General features: G+C 42.4%; 2 protein-coding genes across 2 annotated transcripts in view; both read right to left on the minus strand.

Annotated features, from left to right (window-relative positions):
- LOC135507562 (metallophosphoesterase 1-like) overlaps positions 1–8,456 on the minus strand; it is a 33,191-nt gene extending 24,735 nt beyond the window's left edge. Inside the window, exons 1-4 of the mRNA XM_064927081.1 lie at positions 7,948–8,456; positions 7,589–7,697; positions 6,021–6,124; positions 2,756–2,836 (exon numbers count right to left, since the gene is read on the minus strand). Coding sequence (XP_064783153.1) covers positions 2,756–2,836; positions 6,021–6,124; positions 7,589–7,697; positions 7,948–8,204 — 551 coding nt within the window. The 5' untranslated portion in view covers positions 8,205–8,456. The remainder of the gene's footprint in view (positions 1–2,755; positions 2,837–6,020; positions 6,125–7,588; positions 7,698–7,947) is intronic.
- Positions 8,457–10,847: 2,391 nt separating this feature from the next.
- On the minus strand, positions 10,848–19,297 carry LOC135518598 (cathepsin Z-like). The gene is made up of 5 exons (XM_064943757.1): positions 19,242–19,297; positions 18,596–18,717; positions 17,741–17,888; positions 17,251–17,416; positions 10,848–12,303 (listed from the first exon to the last, which is right to left on the minus strand). The coding sequence occupies exons 1-5, from the start codon at positions 19,295–19,297 to the stop codon at positions 12,190–12,192; spliced, it is 606 nt and encodes a 201-aa protein (XP_064799829.1). The 3' UTR covers positions 10,848–12,189.
- Between the last annotated feature and the right edge of the window lie 2,296 nt (positions 19,298–21,593).

Raw genomic sequence — 21,593 nt, forward strand, 5'->3', positions numbered from 1 at the left:
TGCAAAGAGTTAAATAAAGTTCGTTCAGAGCCATCGATGTGTCTGCTTGGTGGGGATATATACGGCTGTGATTATAATCGAAGAGAATTCTCTTGGTAGATAATGCGGTCTACATACCGTAGAGAGAGACAACACCTTAGGGTTTATACAGTAGAGAGACAACACCTTAGGGTTTATACAGTAGAGAGACAACACCTTGGGGTTTATACAGTAGAGAGACAACACCTTAGGGTTCATACCATAGAGAGAGAAACAACACCTTAGGGTTTATACAGTAGAGAGACAACACCTTAGGGTTTATACAGTAGAGAGACAACACCTTAGGGTTTATACAGTAGAGAGACAACACCTTGGGGTTTATACAGTAGAGAGACAACACCTTAGGGTTTATACAGTAGAGAGACAACCCCTTAGGGTTTATACAGTAGAGAGACAACCCTTAGGGTTTATACAGTAGAGAGACAACCCCTTAGGGTTTATACAGTAGAGAGACAACACCTTAGGGTTTATACAGTAGAGAGACAACACCTTGGGGTTTATACAGTAGAGAGACAACACCTTAGGGTTCATACAGTAGAGAGACAACACCTTAGGGTTCATACCGTAGAGAGAGAGACAACACCTTAGTGTTTATACAGTAGAGAGACAACACCTTAGGGTTCATACAGTAGAGAGACAACACCTTGGGGGTTATACAGTAGAGAGACAACACCTTAGGGTTTATACAGTAGAGAGACAACACCTTAGGGTTTATATAGTAGAGAGACAGAGACAACACCTTGGGGTTTATACAATAGAGAGACAACACCTTAGGGTTTATACAGTAGAGAGACAACACCTTAGGGTTTATACAGTAGAGAGACAACACCTTAGGGTTCATACAGTAGAGAGACAACACCTTAGGGTTTATACAGTAGAGAGACAACACCTTGGGGTTTATATAATAGAGAGACAGAGACAACACCTTGGGGTTTATACAGTAGAGAGACAACACCTTAGGGTTTATACAGTAGAGAGACAACACCTTAGGGTTTATACAGTAGAGAGTCAGAGACAACACCTTGGGGTTTATATAGTAGAGAGTCAGAGACAACACCTTGGGGTTTATACAGTAGAGAGACAACACCTTAGGGTTTATATAGTAGAGAGTCAGAGACAACACCTTGGGGTTTATACAGTAGAGAGACAACACCTTAGGGTTTATACCGTAGAGAGACAACACCTTAGGGTTTATACAGTAGAGAGAGAGACAACACCTTAGGGTTTATACAGTAGAGAGACAACACCTTGGGGTTTATACAGTAGAGAGACAACACCTTAGGGTTTATACAGTAGAGAGACAGAGACACAACAAACATAAAACAGGATGGATCATCATGAAGGGATTTAAATTCTGACCTCACAGAATACATACAGGCTGGGGGTTGAATAGAGAGAGACAGAGGGAAAGAGAGGAAGAGATAGAGGGGAACTAGCAAGAAAGACACACCGAGAGAGGGAGAGCGAGAGAGAAGGGAGCAAGCAAGACAGAGATAATAGAGATGATAGAGTGGGGATGGAGAGAGAAAGAGAGAGGGGAACAAGCGAGACAGATAAGAGAAACATGATAGTGAGAGGAAGAGAGAGTGGAACAAGCGAGACAGAGATAAGAGAGACAGGATAGAAATGATAGAGTGAGAGGAAGAGAGAGGGGAACAAGCGAGACAGAGATAAGAGAGACAGGGTAGAGATGATAGAGTGAGAGGAAGAGAGAGGGGAACAAGCGAGACAGATAAGAGAAACATGATAGTGAGAGGAAGAGAGAGTGGAACAAGCGAGACAGAGATAAGAGAGACAGGATAGAAATGATAGAGTGAGAGGAAGAGAGAGGGGAACAAGCGAGACAGAGATAAGAGAGACAGGATAGAGTGAGAGGAAGAGAGAGGGGAACAAGCGAGACAGAGATAAGAGAGACAGGATAGAGATGATAGAGTGAGAGGAAGAGAGAGGGGAACAAGCGAGACAGAGATAAGAGAGACAGGGTAGAGATGATAGAGTGAGAGGAAGAGAGAGGGGAACAAGCGAGACAGAGATAAGAGAGACAGGGTAGAGATGATAGAGTGAGAGGAAGAGAGAGGGGAACAAGCGAGACAGAGATAAGAGAGACAGGGTAGAGATGATAGAGTGAGAGGAAGAGAGAGGGGAACAAGCGAGACAGAGATAAGAGAGACAGGGTAGAGATGATAGAGTGAGAGGAAGAGAGAGGGGAACAAGCGAGACAGAGATAAGAGAGACAGGGTAGAGATGATAGAGTGAGAGGAAGAGAGAGGGGAACAAGCGAGACAGAGATAAGAGAGACAGGGTAGAGATGATAGAGTGAGAGGAAGAGAGAGGGGAACAAGCGAGACAGTGATAAGAGAGACAGGGTAGAGATGATAGAGTGAGAGGAAGAGAGAGGGGAACAAGCGAGACAGATAAGAGAAACAGGGTAGAGATGATAGAGTGAGAGGAAGAGAGAGGGGAACAAGCGAGACAGAGATAAGAGAGACAGGGTAGAGATGATAGAGTGAGAGGAAGAGAAAGGGGAACAAGCGAGACAGAGATAAGAGAGACAGGGTAGAGATGATAGAGTGAGAAGAAGAGAGAGGGGAAGAGAGGAAGAGAGAGGGGAAGAGAGAGGGGAACAAGCGAGACAGAGATAAGAGAGACAGGGTAGAGATGATAGAGTGGGGATGGAGAGATTTACATAAGGAGGTCAAACAGCGCAGTGACTTACTTCACTCCTTTCTTGGTGACCATTCTGGTGGAGGTGGTATTGAAGGCCTTCTCAAAGCGCTGTAACTTGAACCAGTCCATTCTTCAGGAGGACAAAGAACCAAGACAGTTAGACTTCAGTCCAAGTCCAAACTGCTGTGTGGATTATTTGTGAGACTTTATGGGCTTATTTTCATCTCGTTAACAGTTTGACTCAAGTCATCATTTATCACGAATGTTCACGTAACAGAGAGGTTACCGTACCGGAATGTTGACGCAACAGATAGGTTACCGTAACCGGAATGTTCACGTAACAGAGAGGATGCCGTACGGTACCAGAATGTTCACGTAATAGAGAGGCTGCCGTACGGTACTAGAATGTTCACGTAACAGAGGTTACCGTACGGTACTAGAATGTTCACGTAACATAGAGGCTGCCGTACGGTACTAGAATGTTCACGTAACAGAGAGGCTGCCGTACGGTACTAGAATGTTCACGTAACATAGAGGTTACCGTACGGTACTAGAATGTTCACGTAACAGAGGTTACCGTACGGTACTAGAATGTTCACGTAACATAGAGGCTGCCGTACGGTACTAGAATGTTCACGTAACAGAGAGGCTGCCGTACGGTACTAGAATGTTCACGTAACATAGAGGTTGCCGTACGGTACTAGAATGTTCACGTAACATAGAAGGCCGTACGGTACTAGAATGTTCACGTAACATAGAGGCTGCCGTACGGTACTAGAATGTTCACGTAACATAGAGGCTGCCGTACGGTACTAGAATGTTCACGTAACAGAGAGGCTGTTGTACGGTACTAGAATGTTCACGTAACAGAGGCTGCTGTACGGTACTAGAATGTTCACGTAACATAGAGGCTGCCGTACGGTACTAGAATGTTCACGTAACATAGAGGCTGCCGTACGGTACTAGAATGTTCACGTAACAGAGAGGCTGCCGTACGGTACTAGAATGTTCACGTAACAGAGAGGCTGCCGTACGGTACTAGAATGTTCAAGTAACAGAGAGGCTGCCGTACGGTTCTAGAATGTTCACGTAACAGAGAGGCTGCCGTACGGTACTAGAATGTTCACGTAACAGAGAGGCTGCCGTACGGTACTAGAATGGTCACGTAACATAGAGGTTACCGCACGGTACTAGAATGTTCAAGTAACAGAGAGGTTACCGTATGGTACCAGAATGTTCACGTAACAGAGAGGTTACCGTACGGTACTAGGTCTATACATTGAATTATTTCACTATTCCACATTATGCTTTGGCCTTTTCGTAATCAGCAAACGAGAAGGCAAAAACATAGATTTTGAAAAGGCCTTATTGACTTGACATAACATTCATAATTCAGGTTTACAGTATGGACATGGCAACTTGGGCTACAGTATAATGTGCCATCAGTATAATGTGCCATCAGTCTAGATTCTACAGTATAATGTGCCATCAGTCTAGATTCTACAGTAATAATGTGCCATCAGTCTAGATTCTACAGTAATAATGTGCCATCAGTATAGATTCTTCAGTATAATGTGCCATCAGTCTAGATTCTACAGTAATAATGTGCCATCAGTCTAGATTCTACAGTAATAATGTGCCATCAGTATAGATTCTTCAGTATAATGTGCCATCAGTCTAGATTCTACAGTATAATGTGCCATCAGTCTAGATTCTACAGTATAATGTGCCATCAGTATAGATTCTACAGTAATAATGTGCCATCAGTCTAGATTCTACAGTATAATGTGCCATCAGTCTAGATTCTACAGTATAATGTGCCATCAGTCTAGATTCTACAGTAATAATGTGCCATCAGTCTAGATTCTACAGTATAATGTGCCATCAGTCTAGATTCTACAGTAATAATGTGCCATCAGTCTAGATTCTACAGTATAATGTGCCATCAGTCTAGATTCTACAGTAATAATGTGCCATCAGTCTAGATTCTACAGTATAATGTGCCATCAGTCTAGATTCTACAGTAATAATGTGCCATCAGTCTAGATTCTACAGTATAATGTGCCATCAGTCTAGATTCTACAGTAATAATGTGCCATCAGTCTAGATTCTACAGTATAATGTGCCATCAGTCTAGATTCTACAGTAATAATGTGCCATCAGTCTAGATTCTACAGTAATAATGTGCCATCAGTCTAGATTCTACAGTATAATGTGCCATCAGTCTAGATTCTACAGTAATAATGTGCCATCAGTCTAGATTCTACAGTATAATGTGCCATCAGTCTAGATTCTACAGTAATAATGTGCCATCAGTCTAGATTCTACAGTATAATGTGCCATCAGTCTAGATTCTACAGTATAATGTGCCATCAGTCTAGATTCTACAGTATAATGTGCCATCAGTCTAGATTCTACAGTATAATGTGCCATCAGTCTAGATTCATCAGTATAATGTGCCATCAGTCTAGATTCTACAGTATAATGTGCCATCAGTCTAGATTCTACAGTAATAATGTGCCATCAGTCTAGATTCTACAGTAATAATGTGCCATCAGTATAGATTCTTCAGTATAATGTGCCATCAGTCTAGATTCTACAGTATAATGTGCCATCAGTCTAGATTCTTCAGTATAATGTGCCATCAGTCTAGATTCTACAGTATAATGTGCCATCAGTCTAGATTCTACAGTATAATGTGCCATCAGTCTAGATTCTACAGTATAATGTGCCATCAGTCTAGATTCTACAGTATAATGTGCCATCAGTCTAGATTCTACAGTATAATGTGCCATCAGTCTAGATTCTACAGTATAATGTGCCATCAGTCTAGATTCTACAGTATAATGTGCCATCAGTATAGATTCTACAGTATAATGTGCCATCAGTCTAGATTCTACAGTATAATATAATTTGTATAATGTGCCATCAGTCTAGATTCTACAGTATAATGTGCCATCAGTATAGATTCTACAGTATAATGTGCCATCAGTCTAGATTCTACAGTATAATGTGCCATCAGTCTAGATTCTACAGTATAATGTGCCATCAGTCTAAATTCTACAGTATAATGTGCCATCAGTATAGATTCTACAGTATAATGTGCCGTCAGTCTAGATTCTACAGTATAATGTGCCATCAGTATAGATTCTACAGTATAATGTGCCATCAGTCTAGATTCTACAGTATAATGTGCCATCAGTCTAGATTCTACAGTATAATGTGCCATCAGTCTAGATTCTACAGTATAATGTGCCATCAGTATTGATTCTACAGTATAATGTGCCATCAGTTCATGGTGGATGTTCACCTACTCGTAGTGGAAGCCGATGTCATGGTTTCCAACCAGAACTACCAGCTCTGTGTCACTGGGATGTCTAAACATCTTCTGGAAGCGACAGACATCATCCTCCCAGTTCTGTGGAGGGGGGAAATAAACCCCATGGTTTAGTTGAAGTTGAGAAGATTACATACACCATAGCCCAATATATTTCAACTCAGTTTTTCACAATACCTGACATTTAAAGTAAAAATTACCTGTCTTAGGTCAGTTAGGATCACCACTTTATTTTAAGAATGTGAAATGTCAGAATAATAGTAGAGAGAATGATTTATTTCAGCTTTTATTTCTTTCATCACATTCCCAGTGGGTTAGAAGTTTACATACACTCAATTAGTGTTTGGTAGCATTGCCTTTAAATTGTTTAACTTGGGTCAAACATTTTGGGTAGCCTTCCACAATCTTCCCACAACAAGTTGAGTGAATCTTTGTCCACATGTGCAGTTGCAAACTGTAGTCTGGCTTTTTTTATGGTGGTTTTGGAGCAGTGGCTTCTTCCTTGCTGAGCGGTCTTTCAGGTTATGTCGATATAGGACTTGTTTTACTGTGGATATAGATACTTTTGTACCTGTTTTCCTGCAGCATCTTCACAAGGTTGATTTGCACCAAAATACGTTCATCTCTAGGAGACAGAATGTGTCTCCTTCCTGAGCGGTATGACGGCTGTGTGGTCCCATGGTGTTTATACTTGCGTACTATTGTTTGTACAGATGAACGTGGTACCTTCAGGCGTTTGGAAATTGCTCCCAAGGATGAACCAGATTTGTGAAGGTCTACAATTATTTTTCTGAGGACTTGGGTGATTTCTTTTGATTTTCCCATGATGTCAAGCAAAGAGGCACTGAGTTTGAAGGTAGGCCTTGAAATACATCCACAGGTACACCTCCAATTGACTCAAATTATGTCAATTAGCCTATCAGAAGCTTCTAAAGCCATGACATCATTTTCTGGAATTTTACAAGCTGTTTAAAGGCACAGTCAACTTAGTGTATGTAAACTTCTGACCCACTGGAATTGTGACACAGTGAATTATAAGTGAAATAATCTGTCTGTAAACAATTGTTGGTAAAATGACTTGTGTTATGCACAAAGTAGATGTCCTCACCGACTTGCCAAAGCTATAGTTTGTCAACAAGACATTTGTGGAGTGGTTGAAAAACAAGTTTTAATGACTCCAACCTAAGTATGTAATCTTCCGACTTCAACTATATATATATATATATATATATATTTATATATATTTGAATACATGAAGTAGAATAGAGTAGAACAATAGTTATAAATATAGCAGATATATACACCATTACAGAAACACTATTACAGATACATGTAATAGTGTTTCTGACCTAAATATTTTAGGTCTATGACCATTACAGAAAGATGCCTAGCGTTGCGAGAATTAACATCAACGGGTTTGGTCCTCTTTGCGTCATGGCTCCGACTAAGAGTTGTATGTTTCGAATCCCCCCCCCACACACACACACACGCACACCACCAAGTTCACTGCAGTAGACCTACAAGGTGCTTGTTATGGCTACATACCTTCGGAGAGCTCCATTTCCCCTCATCGAACACATCCCCCAGTATAAAGACGACCTCAGGTCGGAGCAGGGCCAGGGCGGTCTGGAAAGCTCGTTCCATCTGCCATTCCCTGGGTTGCACAGAGACAGACCACACATCAGTCAATCTCATCCGTCAGCTCAGCGCACCATGCATTACCCTTGCCTGTTGTTATTGCTGACGACTGAACTGCTCTAATCTGCTTAGAGACAGCGTGGATATAGGCTGACACCGAGCGTCATGCGTTCCCTAGAAACTATGCAGAACATACTTTTTTGTTGTTGTTGTTTCACAATAAAATAAAATGCATAATAACATATAGATTTATGAGGATGAATTACCTTCGCAGTTTGTCGAACCAGTGCCCTCCGACAGCGCCGAGGAGGTGCGTGTCTGACAGCACCATAGCGCGGAGAACCTCCGGCTCTGGTTGGCCGTCTGCGCTCCTCTCACTCGCCGGGGCACCATGGTCGATCCCAGGCCAACCACACTGTAATATCGCGGCGTAATAAATCAGATACTCACAGAATATGAAAACGCTGCAAACCGCTCCGAACAGGACAATAACAGCGCTGCATGCGACGCTCAAACACGACATGATATATCTATTGTTTTCAGATGACCTGCAATAGAGGCGCACTGATGGAGCCGCGCTTCACCAGGCATCGTCTTTTTATTATTATCTTCAAACCTAAATATCAATGCCTGCGTGACGTTCTCATCGCATTGTGCAACATGTAATATAAATACCGTATTGGCCTATAATAATTAATTTTTAAAAATTCAAAGATCCGACCGCGGCGGATAGCCTTATCTCCTCCAATCAAGCGGTCGATTGGTGAGCGGTTGAGTTCTGGGGGTGCTCTTCAAAGGGTATATTTTCACCACTTCCGGGGACATAATTGATGGGAGACTTTGTGGATTCTGCGGTCTTTTAAATGGCATTATCACCAGGGCTCGTTCAGTAATATAGTTTCTTATGTAATTCCTGAGGATGTGTCACCAAAATGTCACCAATTTGTAAGTCGCTCTGGATAAGAGCGTCTGCTAAATGACTTAAATGTAAATGTAAATGTGTTTCCCCCGGAATTTACATCACACTTGTCTAATGGTCATAACGACTCCTTGATAGTAGGATAATAATAATTATAAACTAATAATTATAAACTAATAATTATAAACTAATAATTATAAACCCAGGGTCGTTACAATAATATAGTTCACACATATTTCAGTTCATTTTTTGGTCAATAAGGTCAATACACAAAGGTTTTGAGTTAAACACGTTGAGGCCGTTACTGTGCAGGCCAATGATACGGTCTGGTGTAAACTGTATAGTCAATATGGGCCTAATGTAACACGCTGACCAAACTGGCTCTGCTCTGTGCGTCTGCGTCGGCCATCGTGCTGCATGTTGATTTGTTCTATCCTCATGACATGCAAGTTAAAATACCAAAACTGTGAATCAACTATATTCATTTTTTGGGGACATGTAGAAACACACGAAACATTCATGGACATTTAGCTAGCTGGCTGTTTCTAGCTGATTTGTCCTGGGAGATAAACATGGTGTTTTTATTTGACCTGAAATTATATGGTCATTTTTCTTTTTAGCTGGATTTATTATAGAATTTTGACCCATTTTTGAATTATACAAAATCGTGTGTTTCTCTACTCCCAACCATTCCACAGATAAAAGGGAAGTTAGTTTCCCTTATTAATCTCTCATCTTCACTTTTCTTCTTCTGTGGATTTTATATGGCAGTTGGCAACTACCTTTAAGGTGCATCACCGTTTCCAGCTGGACTGGAGTGTGAACCCCCCACATGGTGGACCCCCCCACATGGTCCTCCTAAAAACCAGTAGATGGGTTACCTGACAACATCAGGAAAACGATGCGTTACGCTTCAATGGGGGCAGGAGACCGTGTGTTGTCGTGAGTCTGGATGGCCAGACAGCTACCAACAATGAACAAGAAACTGCCACGAGGGGAATCACAAGTGGCTCGTTTCATCTTTATCTTGAGGTGTTTGGACAAATTTCATGTCATTTAGCTAGCTAGCTAACCAACAACTGTTACGATGTATTTGAGAGATAACAAGTGCTCATTGTGCAACTTTATTTTTTCAATCAACATTGGAGACTAAATGTAGTTTACATTCACAGGGGCGGCAGTGTAGCCTAGTGGTTAGAGCGTTGGACTAGTAACCGGAAGGTTGCAAGTTCAAACCCCCAAGCTGACAAGGTACATCTGTCATTCTGCCCCTGAACAGGCAGTTAACCCACTGTTCCTAGGCCGTCATTGAAAATAAGAATTTGTTCTTAACTGACTTGCCTAGTAAAATAAAAATCAAAAACATGTGTTCAATAATCTAAGCCAGCCCCATAGTTTTGTTGCAGCATCTCAAGCCTCTAAAACAGAACCAGGTTCTGTTCAAATCAAACCACGTTCTGGTCCAATAGTTCCGCTCAAATAGAACTAAGTTCTGTTTAAATAGAACCACGTTCTGGTCAAATAGAACCACGTTCTGGTCCAATAGAACCATGTTCTGTTCAAATAGAACCACGTTCTGGTCCAATAGTTCGGTTCAAATAGAACCAAGTTCAATTTTAGCCCCTGGTTACGCAAATCTCTGTTGACGTACGCGAGCAGTTTGGATGAAATGATTGAATAATATATGTGTATAAGTATTTTGCAATGCTTACACAACGTGACATGTTTGGTAAGCAGTTAAGGCTGTGTGATGGTATTGTGATGGGAGACAAACAAATAAACTCCATCCCACAGAAAACAGGCTGGCATTTCAAGCAGCCTTTTCAAAACAGCTCTTACTCTAAAATAACATTGTCATAATTTCCATCATTCCACAGTATCAGTCCAACCTCAGAGTGTGGAAGTATATATATTAAAAAATATCTACGTTTTTGACTGAACTGGGCCTTTAAACGAGATTAACGTCTTTAGAGCGGCTATCTAATTTACTAAACTAACGACAACCGCCTCGCCTGTAGAGATTAGTTTGTATCTGGGATTTGACCATCAGGACTGGACTCTCAGATTGGCAAACTATCCAATCTAAGAAAAGATCAGGAGCGTAATGTAACTAACCAGATTATCCTGATCATCCTAACCTTTCCTGACCCATGAACAGCTTTAAGGTACAATTAGCAGCTTAAACCGGGTTTGTTTAGAGCCATGTTTTGCTGTACAAACTACAAACCAAACGGAGAAGAAAAAAGACACAAAAAAATCATTGTTTATTCTTTCAAAGACATTTGTTAATTAATAAACACCAGTTAAATAGCCCTGTACAGGTTTAGTGTCGTTGTGTTTGACAGTGTTTCAGTGTTGTCACAAGACTGAAACACTGAGTTGAAAGGAGTCCGTCGCAAGACTGAAAGCCATGGCCTGATGTTCAGATTAAACTCCTAATATCAGTGGAAAGTTAGCGATTAGTTACAGAGAACTGCCCGTATTTACAAAGCGTCTCACAGTAGGAGTGCTGATCTCAGATCAGATCCTCTCTGTCCATGTAGTTCTTATTCACAACAATCTAAAAGGCTACACTAATCCTCGATCAGCACTCAAACTCAGTTGCTTTATGAATATAAAACCCTGACCTATAAATGATAGAAAAGCATCTTAGATGTGTCTATCCTTCCATCTCTCTCCCTGGCCAGGGTAGGAGGGAGAGGAGGAGGAGAGAGGAGGAGGTAGTAGAGGAGGAGGAGGAGAGAGGAGAAGGTAGGAGAGGAGGAGGAGGTAGTAGAGGAGGAAAAGGAGGAGGTAGTAGAGGAGGATGAGGAGAGAGGAGGAGGTAGGAGAGGAGGAGGTAGGAGAGGAGGAGGTAGTAGAGGAGGAGAGGAGGTGGTAGGAGAGGAGGAGAGAGGAGGAGAGGAGGAGGTGGAGAGAGTAGGAGAGGAGAGAGGAGGAGGTAGGAGAGAGGAGGAGGTAGGAGAGAGGAGGAGGTAGGAGAGGAGGAGGTAGGAGAGGAGGTAGTAGAGGAGGAGAGAGGAGGTAGGAGAGGAGGAGGTAGGAGAGGAGGAGAGAGGAAGAGGTAGGAGAGGAGGAGAGAGGAGGAGTTAGGAGAGGAGGAGAGAGGAGGAGTTAGGAGAGGAGGAGGAGAGAAGGAGGTAGGAGAGGTTACTAATGAAGGACGAGGTAGGAGATGAGGAGGTAGGAGAGGAGGAGAGAAGGAGGAGAGAGGAGGTAGGAGAGGAGGAGGAGAGGCTACTAATGAAGGACGAGGTAGGCTCCAGGTCCTATATTCACAAAGCGTCTCACAGTAGGAGTGCTGATCTCGGATCAGATCCTCTCTGTCCATGTAGTTCTTATTCACTACAATCTAAAAGGCTAAACTGATTCTCGATCAGCATCTTGACTCTAAGACGTTTTTTTTTAATGAATACGGGGGGGCAGATCTTCCCAATGTTGTCCCTATCAACTTGAACGTCCTACTATGGGAACCATTTGACACCACTTCCTGTTGACGGCAGCACCGATCAAGTGTTTTGAGTGACGCACGGTAATCTCCAGTATTAATATTCAGTTGATGGTTATGACACTCGTTTCCTCTTGTCCTCTATGTAATGATGGGGTCTCCGTAAGCACAGCTCTTCTCTATGGCCAGGTTGTACCAGTTACCTTTCCCTCCTTTATAAGCACTGGTTACGATCCTCGCCCAGCCGTACTCTCCCTGCAGAAACACAAAACAAAACACCGTTACCCTCCATGGTTACATCATAGATGTATAGATGAGTAAAAGACACAGTTTGGCCCTAATCTATACGATCATCCAAAACAGGAACAACAGAAAGGGAAGCTCATACACTACATGACCAACAGTATGTAGACACCTGCTCGTCGAACATCACATTCCAAAATCGTGGGCATTAATATGGAGTTGTTCCCCCGTTTGCTGCTATAACAGCATCCACTCTTCTGGGAAGGCTTTCCACTAGATGTTGGAACATTGCTGCTATAACAGCCTCCACTCTTCTGGGAAGGCTTTCCACTAGATGTTGGAACATTGCTGCTATAACAGCCTCCACTCTTCTGGGAAGGCTTTCCACTAGATGTTGGAACATTGCTGCTATAACAGCCTCCACTCTCTGGGAAGGCTTTCCACTAGATGTTGGGACAATGCTGCTATAACAACCTCCACTCTTCTGGGAAGGCTTTCCACTAGATGTAGGAACATTGCTGCTATAACAGCCTCCACTCTCCTGGGAAGGCTTTCCACTAGATGTGGAACATTGCTGCTATAACAGCCTCCAATCTTCTGGGAAGGCTTTCCACTAGATGTTGGAACATTGCTGCTATAACAGCCTCCACTCTTCTGGGAAGGCTTTCCACTAGATGTTGGAACATTGCTGCTATAACAGCCTCCACACTTCTGGGAAGGCTTTCCACTAGATGTTGGGAACATTGCTGCTATAACAACCTCCACTCTTCTGGGAAGGCTTTCCACTAGATGTTGGGACATTGCTGCTATAACAACCTCCACTCTTCTGGGAAGGCTTTCCACTAGATGTTGGAACATTGCTGCTATAACAGCCTCCACTCTCCTGGGAAGGCTTTCCACTAGATGTTGGAACATTGCTGCTATAACAGCCTCCACACTTCTGGGAAGGCTTTCCACTAGATGTTGGAACATTGCTGCTATAACAGCCTCCACTCTTCTGGGAAGGCTTTCTACTAGATGTTGGAACATTGCTGCTATAACAGCCTCCACTCTTCTGGGAAGGCTTTCCACTAGATGTTGGAACATTGCTGCTATAACAGCCTCCACTCTTCTGGGAAGGCTTTCCAGTAGATGTTGGAACATTGATGTTTATAACAGCCTCCACTCTTCTGGGAAGGCTTTCCACTAGATGTTGGAACATGGGGTTTAAAGTCCAGGGCTTCTGTGAAGGCCATCCAAGATGTCAACAAACATTTATGTAGGAACCTCACTTTTCAGGGAAGGCTTTCCATGATGTTGGAACATTGGCTATAACAGCTTTCCCCAAACTTTCCACAGATGTTGGAACATTGCTGCTAGAATGTAATTGTATCTGGGAATATTTCACTGGAAATGTTGGAACAGGACAAACAGCCCCAGACCTTTGGGAAGGCTTTCCACCAGATGTTGGAACATTGCACTATGCATTCTGGGAAGGCTTTCCACTAGATGATGGAAATGCATAACCCAGATTTGGGAAGGCTTTCCACTAGATGTTGGATACAGTTATCCTGTGCTGTGTATGTATCCTGTGTGTGGGAAGGCTTTCCACTAGATGATGGAACATTGCTGCTATAACAGCCTCAGAAGACACACCTCCACTCTTCTGGGAAGGCTTTCCACTAGATGTTGGGACATTGCTGCTATAACAGCATATCTGGGAAGCTTTCCACTAGATTTGGAACCCACAGTTTCTTCTGGGAAGGCTTTCCATCATTTGTTGGAACATTGCCCAGCTATAACAAACAGCTCCACTCTTCTGGGAAGGCTTTCCATGATGGTGGAACATTGCTGTTTAACAGCCTCAACTCTTCAGGGAACTTTCCACTTTTGATGGAACATTGCTGCATAGGACTTTGTCATCACCTGTGAGTATTGTTTTTGGTTATGATGTTTGTGTTTTGTTGCTGGTGGGAAAAGGGGAAACCAAGACAATCCCAAATGGGCATGGGGTTTAAGTCAGGGCTTTGTTAAATACACTAGTTAGAACTCGGACAAACCATTTTTGTTAGAAAGTTACTTTGTGCACGGGGGCATTGTTCATGCTGAAACAGGAAAGAGCTTTCCCCAAACTGTTGCCACAAAGTTGGATTACCGTCTAGAATGTTTGTATGCTGTACCTAATATTTCACTGGAAATAGAGGGGCCTGAACCAGGACAAACAGCCCCATTTCATTATTTCCTTTCCACCAAAATAGGCACTATGCATTGGGGAAGTTAGCGTGCTCAACCATGAAACGGGCCAGATTTGTAACAGACTGCCAGATGGTGAAGCGTGATTCATCACTCCAGAGAACGTATTTCTACTGCTCCAGAGTCCAATGGCAGCGAGCTTTACACCACTCCAGCCGACGCTTGGCATTGTTCATGGTGATCTTAGGCTTGTGTCTGGCTGCTTGGCCATGGAAACCCATTTCATGAAGCTCCCGAAGAATAGTTCTTGTGCTGACGTTGCTTCCAGTAGCAGTTTGGAACTCGGTAGTGAGTGTTGTAACAGAAGACAGATGTCATTGTTAAGTTTCTTTGACATTCCGAGGCTGAACTACAACCTCCTATAGCCGAGGAGACAAATCATTTCTGACTTTACTTGGGGAGTAATACAATTCTGTCTATCAATTGATGAAAACAAATCAAGTCAATTTTTTTGTTTATGTTTGGAATGAGTTGGACCGCAGAGTGAAGGAAAAGCAGCCAACAAGTGCTCAGCATATGTGGGATCTCCTTCTAGACTGTTGCCTCTGGAGAGTCCTGCGGTTGCAGACATTGCAGTTGCTGTACCAGGCGGTAATACAGCCCAACAGGATGCTCTCAATTGTGCATCTTTAAAAGTCTGTGGGAGTTTTAGGGGCCAAGCCAAATTTCTTCAGCCTCCTGAGTTTGTCTGTGTGGACCATTCGATGAGTTGGAGGCCACGTAGTCATGGGTTAAAATGGATAAAATACTTTTTTTTTGTATGTCTTCCATTTCCTAATAATTGCTCCCACAATTGATTTCTCCAAAACAAGCTGCATAACCTATTGCAGATTCAGTCTTCCCAGCCTGGTGCAGGTCTACAATTTTGTTTCTGGTGTCCTTTGACAGCTCTTTGGTCTTGGCCATAGTGGAGTTTGGAGTGTGACTGTTTGAGGTTGTGGACAGGTGTCTTTTATACTGATAACGAGTTCAAACAGGTGCCATTAATACAGGTAATGAGTGGAGGACAGAGGAGCCTCTTAAAGAAGTTACAGGTCTGTGAGAGCCAGAAATCTTGCTTCTTTGTAGGTGACCAAATACTTATTTTCCATCATAATTTGCAAATAAATTCAATAAAAATCCTCCAATGTGATTTTCTGGATTTTTCTTCTCATTTTGTCAGTCATAGTTGAAGTGTACCTGTGATGAAAATTACAGGCCTCTCTCATCTGGAGAACTTGCACAATTGGTGGCTGACTAAATACTTTTTTGCCCCACTGTATGTGGTTTCCAGTTTGCATAGTCCAGTGTAGTTATTTGAGGACCGTTGTGGTATCAGCTTGAGGGGGAATATACACGGCTGTGACTATAACCAAAGAGAATTCTCTTGGGAGGTAATATGGTCGACATTTGATTATGAGGTATTCTTGGTCGGGTGAACAAAAGGACTCTGTACGTCACAGTCACACCATGAGTAGTTAATCATGAAACATACACCCCGCCTTTCTTCTCAGAGAGTTCTTTATTCCTGTCTGTGTGATGTTCTAAGAACCCAGCTGGCTGTATGGACGGGGACAGTATATCCAGAGTTCTTTATTCCTGTCTGTGTGATGTTCTAAGAACCCAGCTGGCTGTATGGACAGGGACAGTATATCCAGAGTTCTTTATTCCTGTCTGTGTGATGTTCTAAGAACCCAGCTGGCTGTATGGACAGGGACAGTATATCCAGAGTTCTTTATTCCTGTCTGTGTGATGTTCTAAGAACCCAGCTGGCTGTATGGATGTGGGACTGGCTGTATATCCAGAGTTCTTTATTCCTGTCTGTGTGATGTTCTAAGAACCCAGCTGGCTGTATGGACGGGGACAGTATATCCAGAGTTCTTTATTCCTGTCTGTGTGATGTTCTAAGAACCCAGCTGGCTGTATGGACAGGGACAGTATATCCAGAGTTCTTTATTCCTGTCTGTGTGATGTTCTAAGAACCCAGCTGGCTGTATGGATGGGGACAGTATATCCAGAGTTCTTTATTCCTGTCTGTGTGATGTTCTAAGAACCCAGCTGGCTGTATGGATGGGGACAGTATATCCAGAGTTCTTTATTCCTGTCTGTGTGATGTTCTAAGAACCCAGCTGGCTGTATGGATGGGGACAGAATAACAGAGTATGTTACAGTCCCTGATGTCTCTCTGGAAGGAGATCCTCAATCTGAGCTCATTTACTTTATTGTCCAGGGACTGAACATTAGCGAGTAATAAACTCGGAAGCGGTGGGTGATGTGCGCGCCTCCTGAGTCGGACTAGAAGTCCACTCCGAATACCTCTTCTCTCCTCCAGCGGAGTCTTGTAGCTTCTGGAATAAGTTCAATTTCCCTGAGGGGTACGAACAAAGGATCCACTCCTCCGGTGGTGTTAAAAAAAAATGACTGCAAAGTTGCTTAGGGGCTAGAAGCAGAGCTGCCATAACTGTCGGCACCGTCTTGCTTAAGCTATTCACTTTCTGTACAATAGAACACGTTTAAACCCAGACATCTTTTCTGGAACGTTGAAAGTCACTGAGCTCTTCAGTAAGACCATTCTACTGCCAGTGTTTGTCTATGGAGATTGCATGGCTGTGTGCTCAAAATTATATACCTGTCAGCAACGGGTGAGGCTGAAATAGCCGAATCCACTAATTTGAAGGGGTGTCCACATACTTTTGTACATATTCCATACAAGTCAAATAATGAATGTATTGTACAAGAGAGACTAACCCAAGGCTCTCCCCAGGAGTTGCGGACCACCCAGTACTCTGTCCCGTCCTCCGCCACCCCCCAGCCTGCTACTGAGATGATATGGTTCATTAGAGACAAGGGGTGGAACTCGGCAAACACACCACCACGATACGCCTCCAGGCCCTTCGTAGCCATCACACCGCAGCTGAGGAGAGGACGGAACAACAGCCACAATGTGAGAATGAGGTTTATCAAAAGCAAGAACACAAGTTACAAAGGACATTTTACTACATGTATTACATGTACATATTGCTAACGTTATACATTTCAACACTCAAGGCTAAAAAAAAAGGGCATTTTGTTGATATCAAAAATATTATATTATTTTGAGATTCAAAATGGGAAAATCCTATTTTCTACTTCTTGATTTTTTAATTAATTAAAATAAAAATAAAAACTTTTACTTGTGCTTTTGTTCTTCAGACTGAGAGAAATGTTAACATGACGAACCAAAGAACACAGATCTCACCTGATTGGCCCGTTGGTGTATATCTCAGCCTTCATCTGGTTTCGTCCTGACACCTCCCCGTAGTCTCCAACCTTCCACAGGGTGTAGTTCTGCACCACAGCACACACATCAGAGGAACAGGTCCCACACTGGTTGAACAGCTCACACTCTGTAGAACATAGAGCTCACTGGTTGAACAGCTCACACTCTGTAGAACATAGAGCTCACTGGTTGAACAGCTCACACTCTGTAGAACATAGAGCTCACTGGTTGAACAGCTCACACTCTGTAGAACATAGAGCTCACTGGTTGAACAGCTCACACTCTGTAGAACATAGAGCTCACTGGTTGAACAGCTCACACTCTGTAGAACATAGAGCTCACTGGTTGAACAGCTCACACTCTGTAGAACATAGAGCTCACTGGTTGAACAGCTCACACTCTGTAGAACAGAACAGCTCACACTGTAGAACATAGAGCTCACTGGTTGAACAGCTCACACTCTGTAGAACATAGAGCTCACTGGTTGAACAGCTCACACTCTGTTGAACATAGAGCTCACTGGTTGAGAGAGATCACAAGGGTGAGTGATGGAAACTCACACTCAAAGTGTACTTTGAACAGAATGTAAATTATGCACAAGGATGAGTGATGATGCTATGAGACAAAATCTGTAGAACAAATGTAACAATCCATGCACCCTATCCCCCATAGTGCACTGCTTTAATTAAACTAGTGCAGTCACACTCAGAAAAATAGTTAGAAAAACAAATCTCTTATCACCCAAATCAGGTGTTATGAGGAAACTCAGCACAAATCAAAAGAAGATGCAGGATAAAAAACCCAAAATGTTAAAAGTCATGTTATAGGCCCTACTTTGGTTCTTCGCCTGATAGTTGTTGCATGTCTGTAGAACATAGAGGGATGCCCTTCTGGTGAGCTCACTGGTGAACACACCCTGTGTGGTCCTGGTTGAACAGCTCCGTAGAACAGGACCACTGCATGGCCACAGTAGAACATAGAGCTCACTGGTTGAACAGCTCACACTCTGGACAGACAGATAGGCTGATGGCCACTGGTTGAACAGCTCACACTCACGCTGATGTTGATACGGTCTAGAGCTCACTGGGGGGGAAAAACAACAAATGTATTGATATGATAGAGGCATGACTGTACATACGTTTATTAGATCACTTTTATCACAAGGTTATAGCCTGTAAAAAATATAACACTGGGAGTGACATTTGTAACAATGTAATGACAGCTTGTGAATTGTTACATTGTAACATGTTAATTGTTCACGTTAAGATCATTGTTACAATGTTGTTACATTGTAACAAGTTAATAGTTCACGTTAAGTTCATTGTTACATTGTAACAAGTCAGTGAGTTATCAGTCCAGAAATGGTCAAATGTGTATTATTGGAGGAGTTTAATTTGGCAACATTGTATAACATTGTGGAGGAGAAATTACTGGTTGAACAGCTCAATTGCACTGCTAGATCCTGTAGAACATGGCTCACTGGTTGAACAGCTCACACTCGAACAGTACTGTGGAATGTGTTGGTTCCTCGAACATGATGTTGAACAGCTCACACTCTGGAACATAGAGCTTTTTCACCCTCAATGTTTCTCCAGTCCCAAACTGCTGGGCAGCTCAGATACATTAAGGTCATTCATGTAGGTCTGGGGATATGTCCTGGGATATGTCCAGAACAAACAGCTCAGATACATTAAGGTATTCATGTGGTCGTGGGATATGTCCAAGGGATATGTCCAGAACAAACAGCTCAGATACATTAAGGTATTCATGTACAGAAAAATAGTTAGGGATATGTCCAAATCAGGGATATGTCCAGAACAAACAGCTGCAGATACATTAAGGTTATAGGCCCATTTGGTTCTTCGCCTGATAGGATATGTCCTGGGATATGTCCAGAACAAACAGCTCAGATACATTAAGACAGTATTCATGGGTACCACCACGCTTGATGGATATGTCCTGGGATATGTCCAGAACAAACAGCTCAGATACATTAAGGTGACATTTTAACAATGTAATGACAGTTGTGGTTACATTGATATGTCCTGGGATATGTCCAGAACAAACAGCGTTAAGTTCATTGATACATTTAACAAGGTAGTTTCATCCAGAAATGGTCAAATGTGTATTATTGGAGGATATGTCCTGGGATATTGTCCAGAAAAACAGCTGCTAGATACATTAAGGTATTGGAATGTGTTGGTTCCTCGTGATGCTGGATAGTTTGTCCCTCAATGTCCAGTCCCAAACAGCTCAGATACATTAAGGTATTCATGTGGTCGGGGATATGTCCTGGGATATGTCCAGAACAAACAGTTCAGATACATTAAGGTATTCATGTGGTCGGGGATATGTCCTGGGATATGTCCAGAACAAACAGCTCAGATACATTAAGGTATTCATGTGGTCGGGGATATGTCCTGGGATATGTCCAGAACAAACAGCTCAGATACATTAAGGTATTCATGTGGTCGGGGATATGTCCTGGGATATGTCCAGAACAAACAGCTCAGATACATTAAGGTATTCATGTGGTCGGGGATATGTCCTGGGATATGTCCAGAACAAACAGCTCAGATACATTAATGTATTCATGTGGTCGGGGATATGTCCTGGGATATGTCCAGAACAAACAGCATGTATATCCATTTCCTGCACTATTTATAGAGATACAGATTCAAAATAATGCTAGTTTGTTAATAAAACACTGTTTAGGGATGGACCATAATTTACAGAATGGTTACCTGGAGGAAAATGGGGGGAGGGGTTATGCTTTGTGTTTAGTATTTGTTTTAACACAGGGGAGGGTCATGTCATTTGTAATGATGATGAAATTTCAATATTTCTTAGTATTTTAGAATGAGTTGCTCATTATTAGGCTAGATATTGAGCAGGTTATAGTTATACAGCAGGCTATACAGCAGGTTATAGTTATACAGCAGGCAATACAGCAGGTTATAGTTATACAGCAGGTTATAGTTATACAGCAGGCTATACAGCAGGTTATAGTTATACAGCAGGTTATAGTTATACAGCAGGCAATTATAGGTTATAGTTATACAGCAGGTTACAGCAGGTTATAGTTATACAGCATACAGCAGGTTATACAGCAGGTTATAGTTATACAGCAGGTTATAGTTATACAGCAGGCAATACAGCAGGTTATAGTTATACAGCAGGTTATAGTTATACAGCAGGTTATAGTTATACAGCAGGTTATACAGTTATACAGCAGGTTATAGTTATACAGCAGGTTATAGTTATACAGCAAGTTATACAGCAGGTTATACAGCAGGTTATACAGCAGGTTATAGTTATACAGCAGGCTATACAGCAGGTTATACAGCAGGTTATACAGCAGGTTATAGTTATACAGCAGGTTATACAGCAGGTTATACAGCGGGTTATACAGCAGGCTATACAGCAGGTTATAGTTATACAGCAGGTTATAGTTATACAGCAGGTTATACAGCAGGCTATACAGCAGGCTATACAGCAGGTTATACAGCAGGTTATACAGCAGGTTATACAGCAGGTTATAGTTATACAGCAGGGTTATACAGCAGGTTATAGGTTATACAGCAGGTTATACAGCAGGCTATACAGCAGGTTATAGTTATACAGCAGGTTATACAGCAGGTTATAGTTATACAGCAGGTTATACAGCAGGTTATGGTTATACAGCAGGTTATACAGCAGGTTATAGTTATACAGCAGGTTATACAGCAGGGTTATACAGCAGGTTATACAGCAGGTTATGGTTATACAGCAGGTTATACAGCAGGTTATACAGCAGGCTATACAGCAGGCTATACAGCAGGTTATACAGCAG

The sequence above is a fragment of the Oncorhynchus masou genome, chromosome 3, assembly GCF_036934945.1.
Source record: "Oncorhynchus masou masou isolate Uvic2021 chromosome 3, UVic_Omas_1.1, whole genome shotgun sequence".
NCBI classification, from domain to species: domain Eukaryota; kingdom Metazoa; phylum Chordata; class Actinopteri; order Salmoniformes; family Salmonidae; genus Oncorhynchus; species Oncorhynchus masou.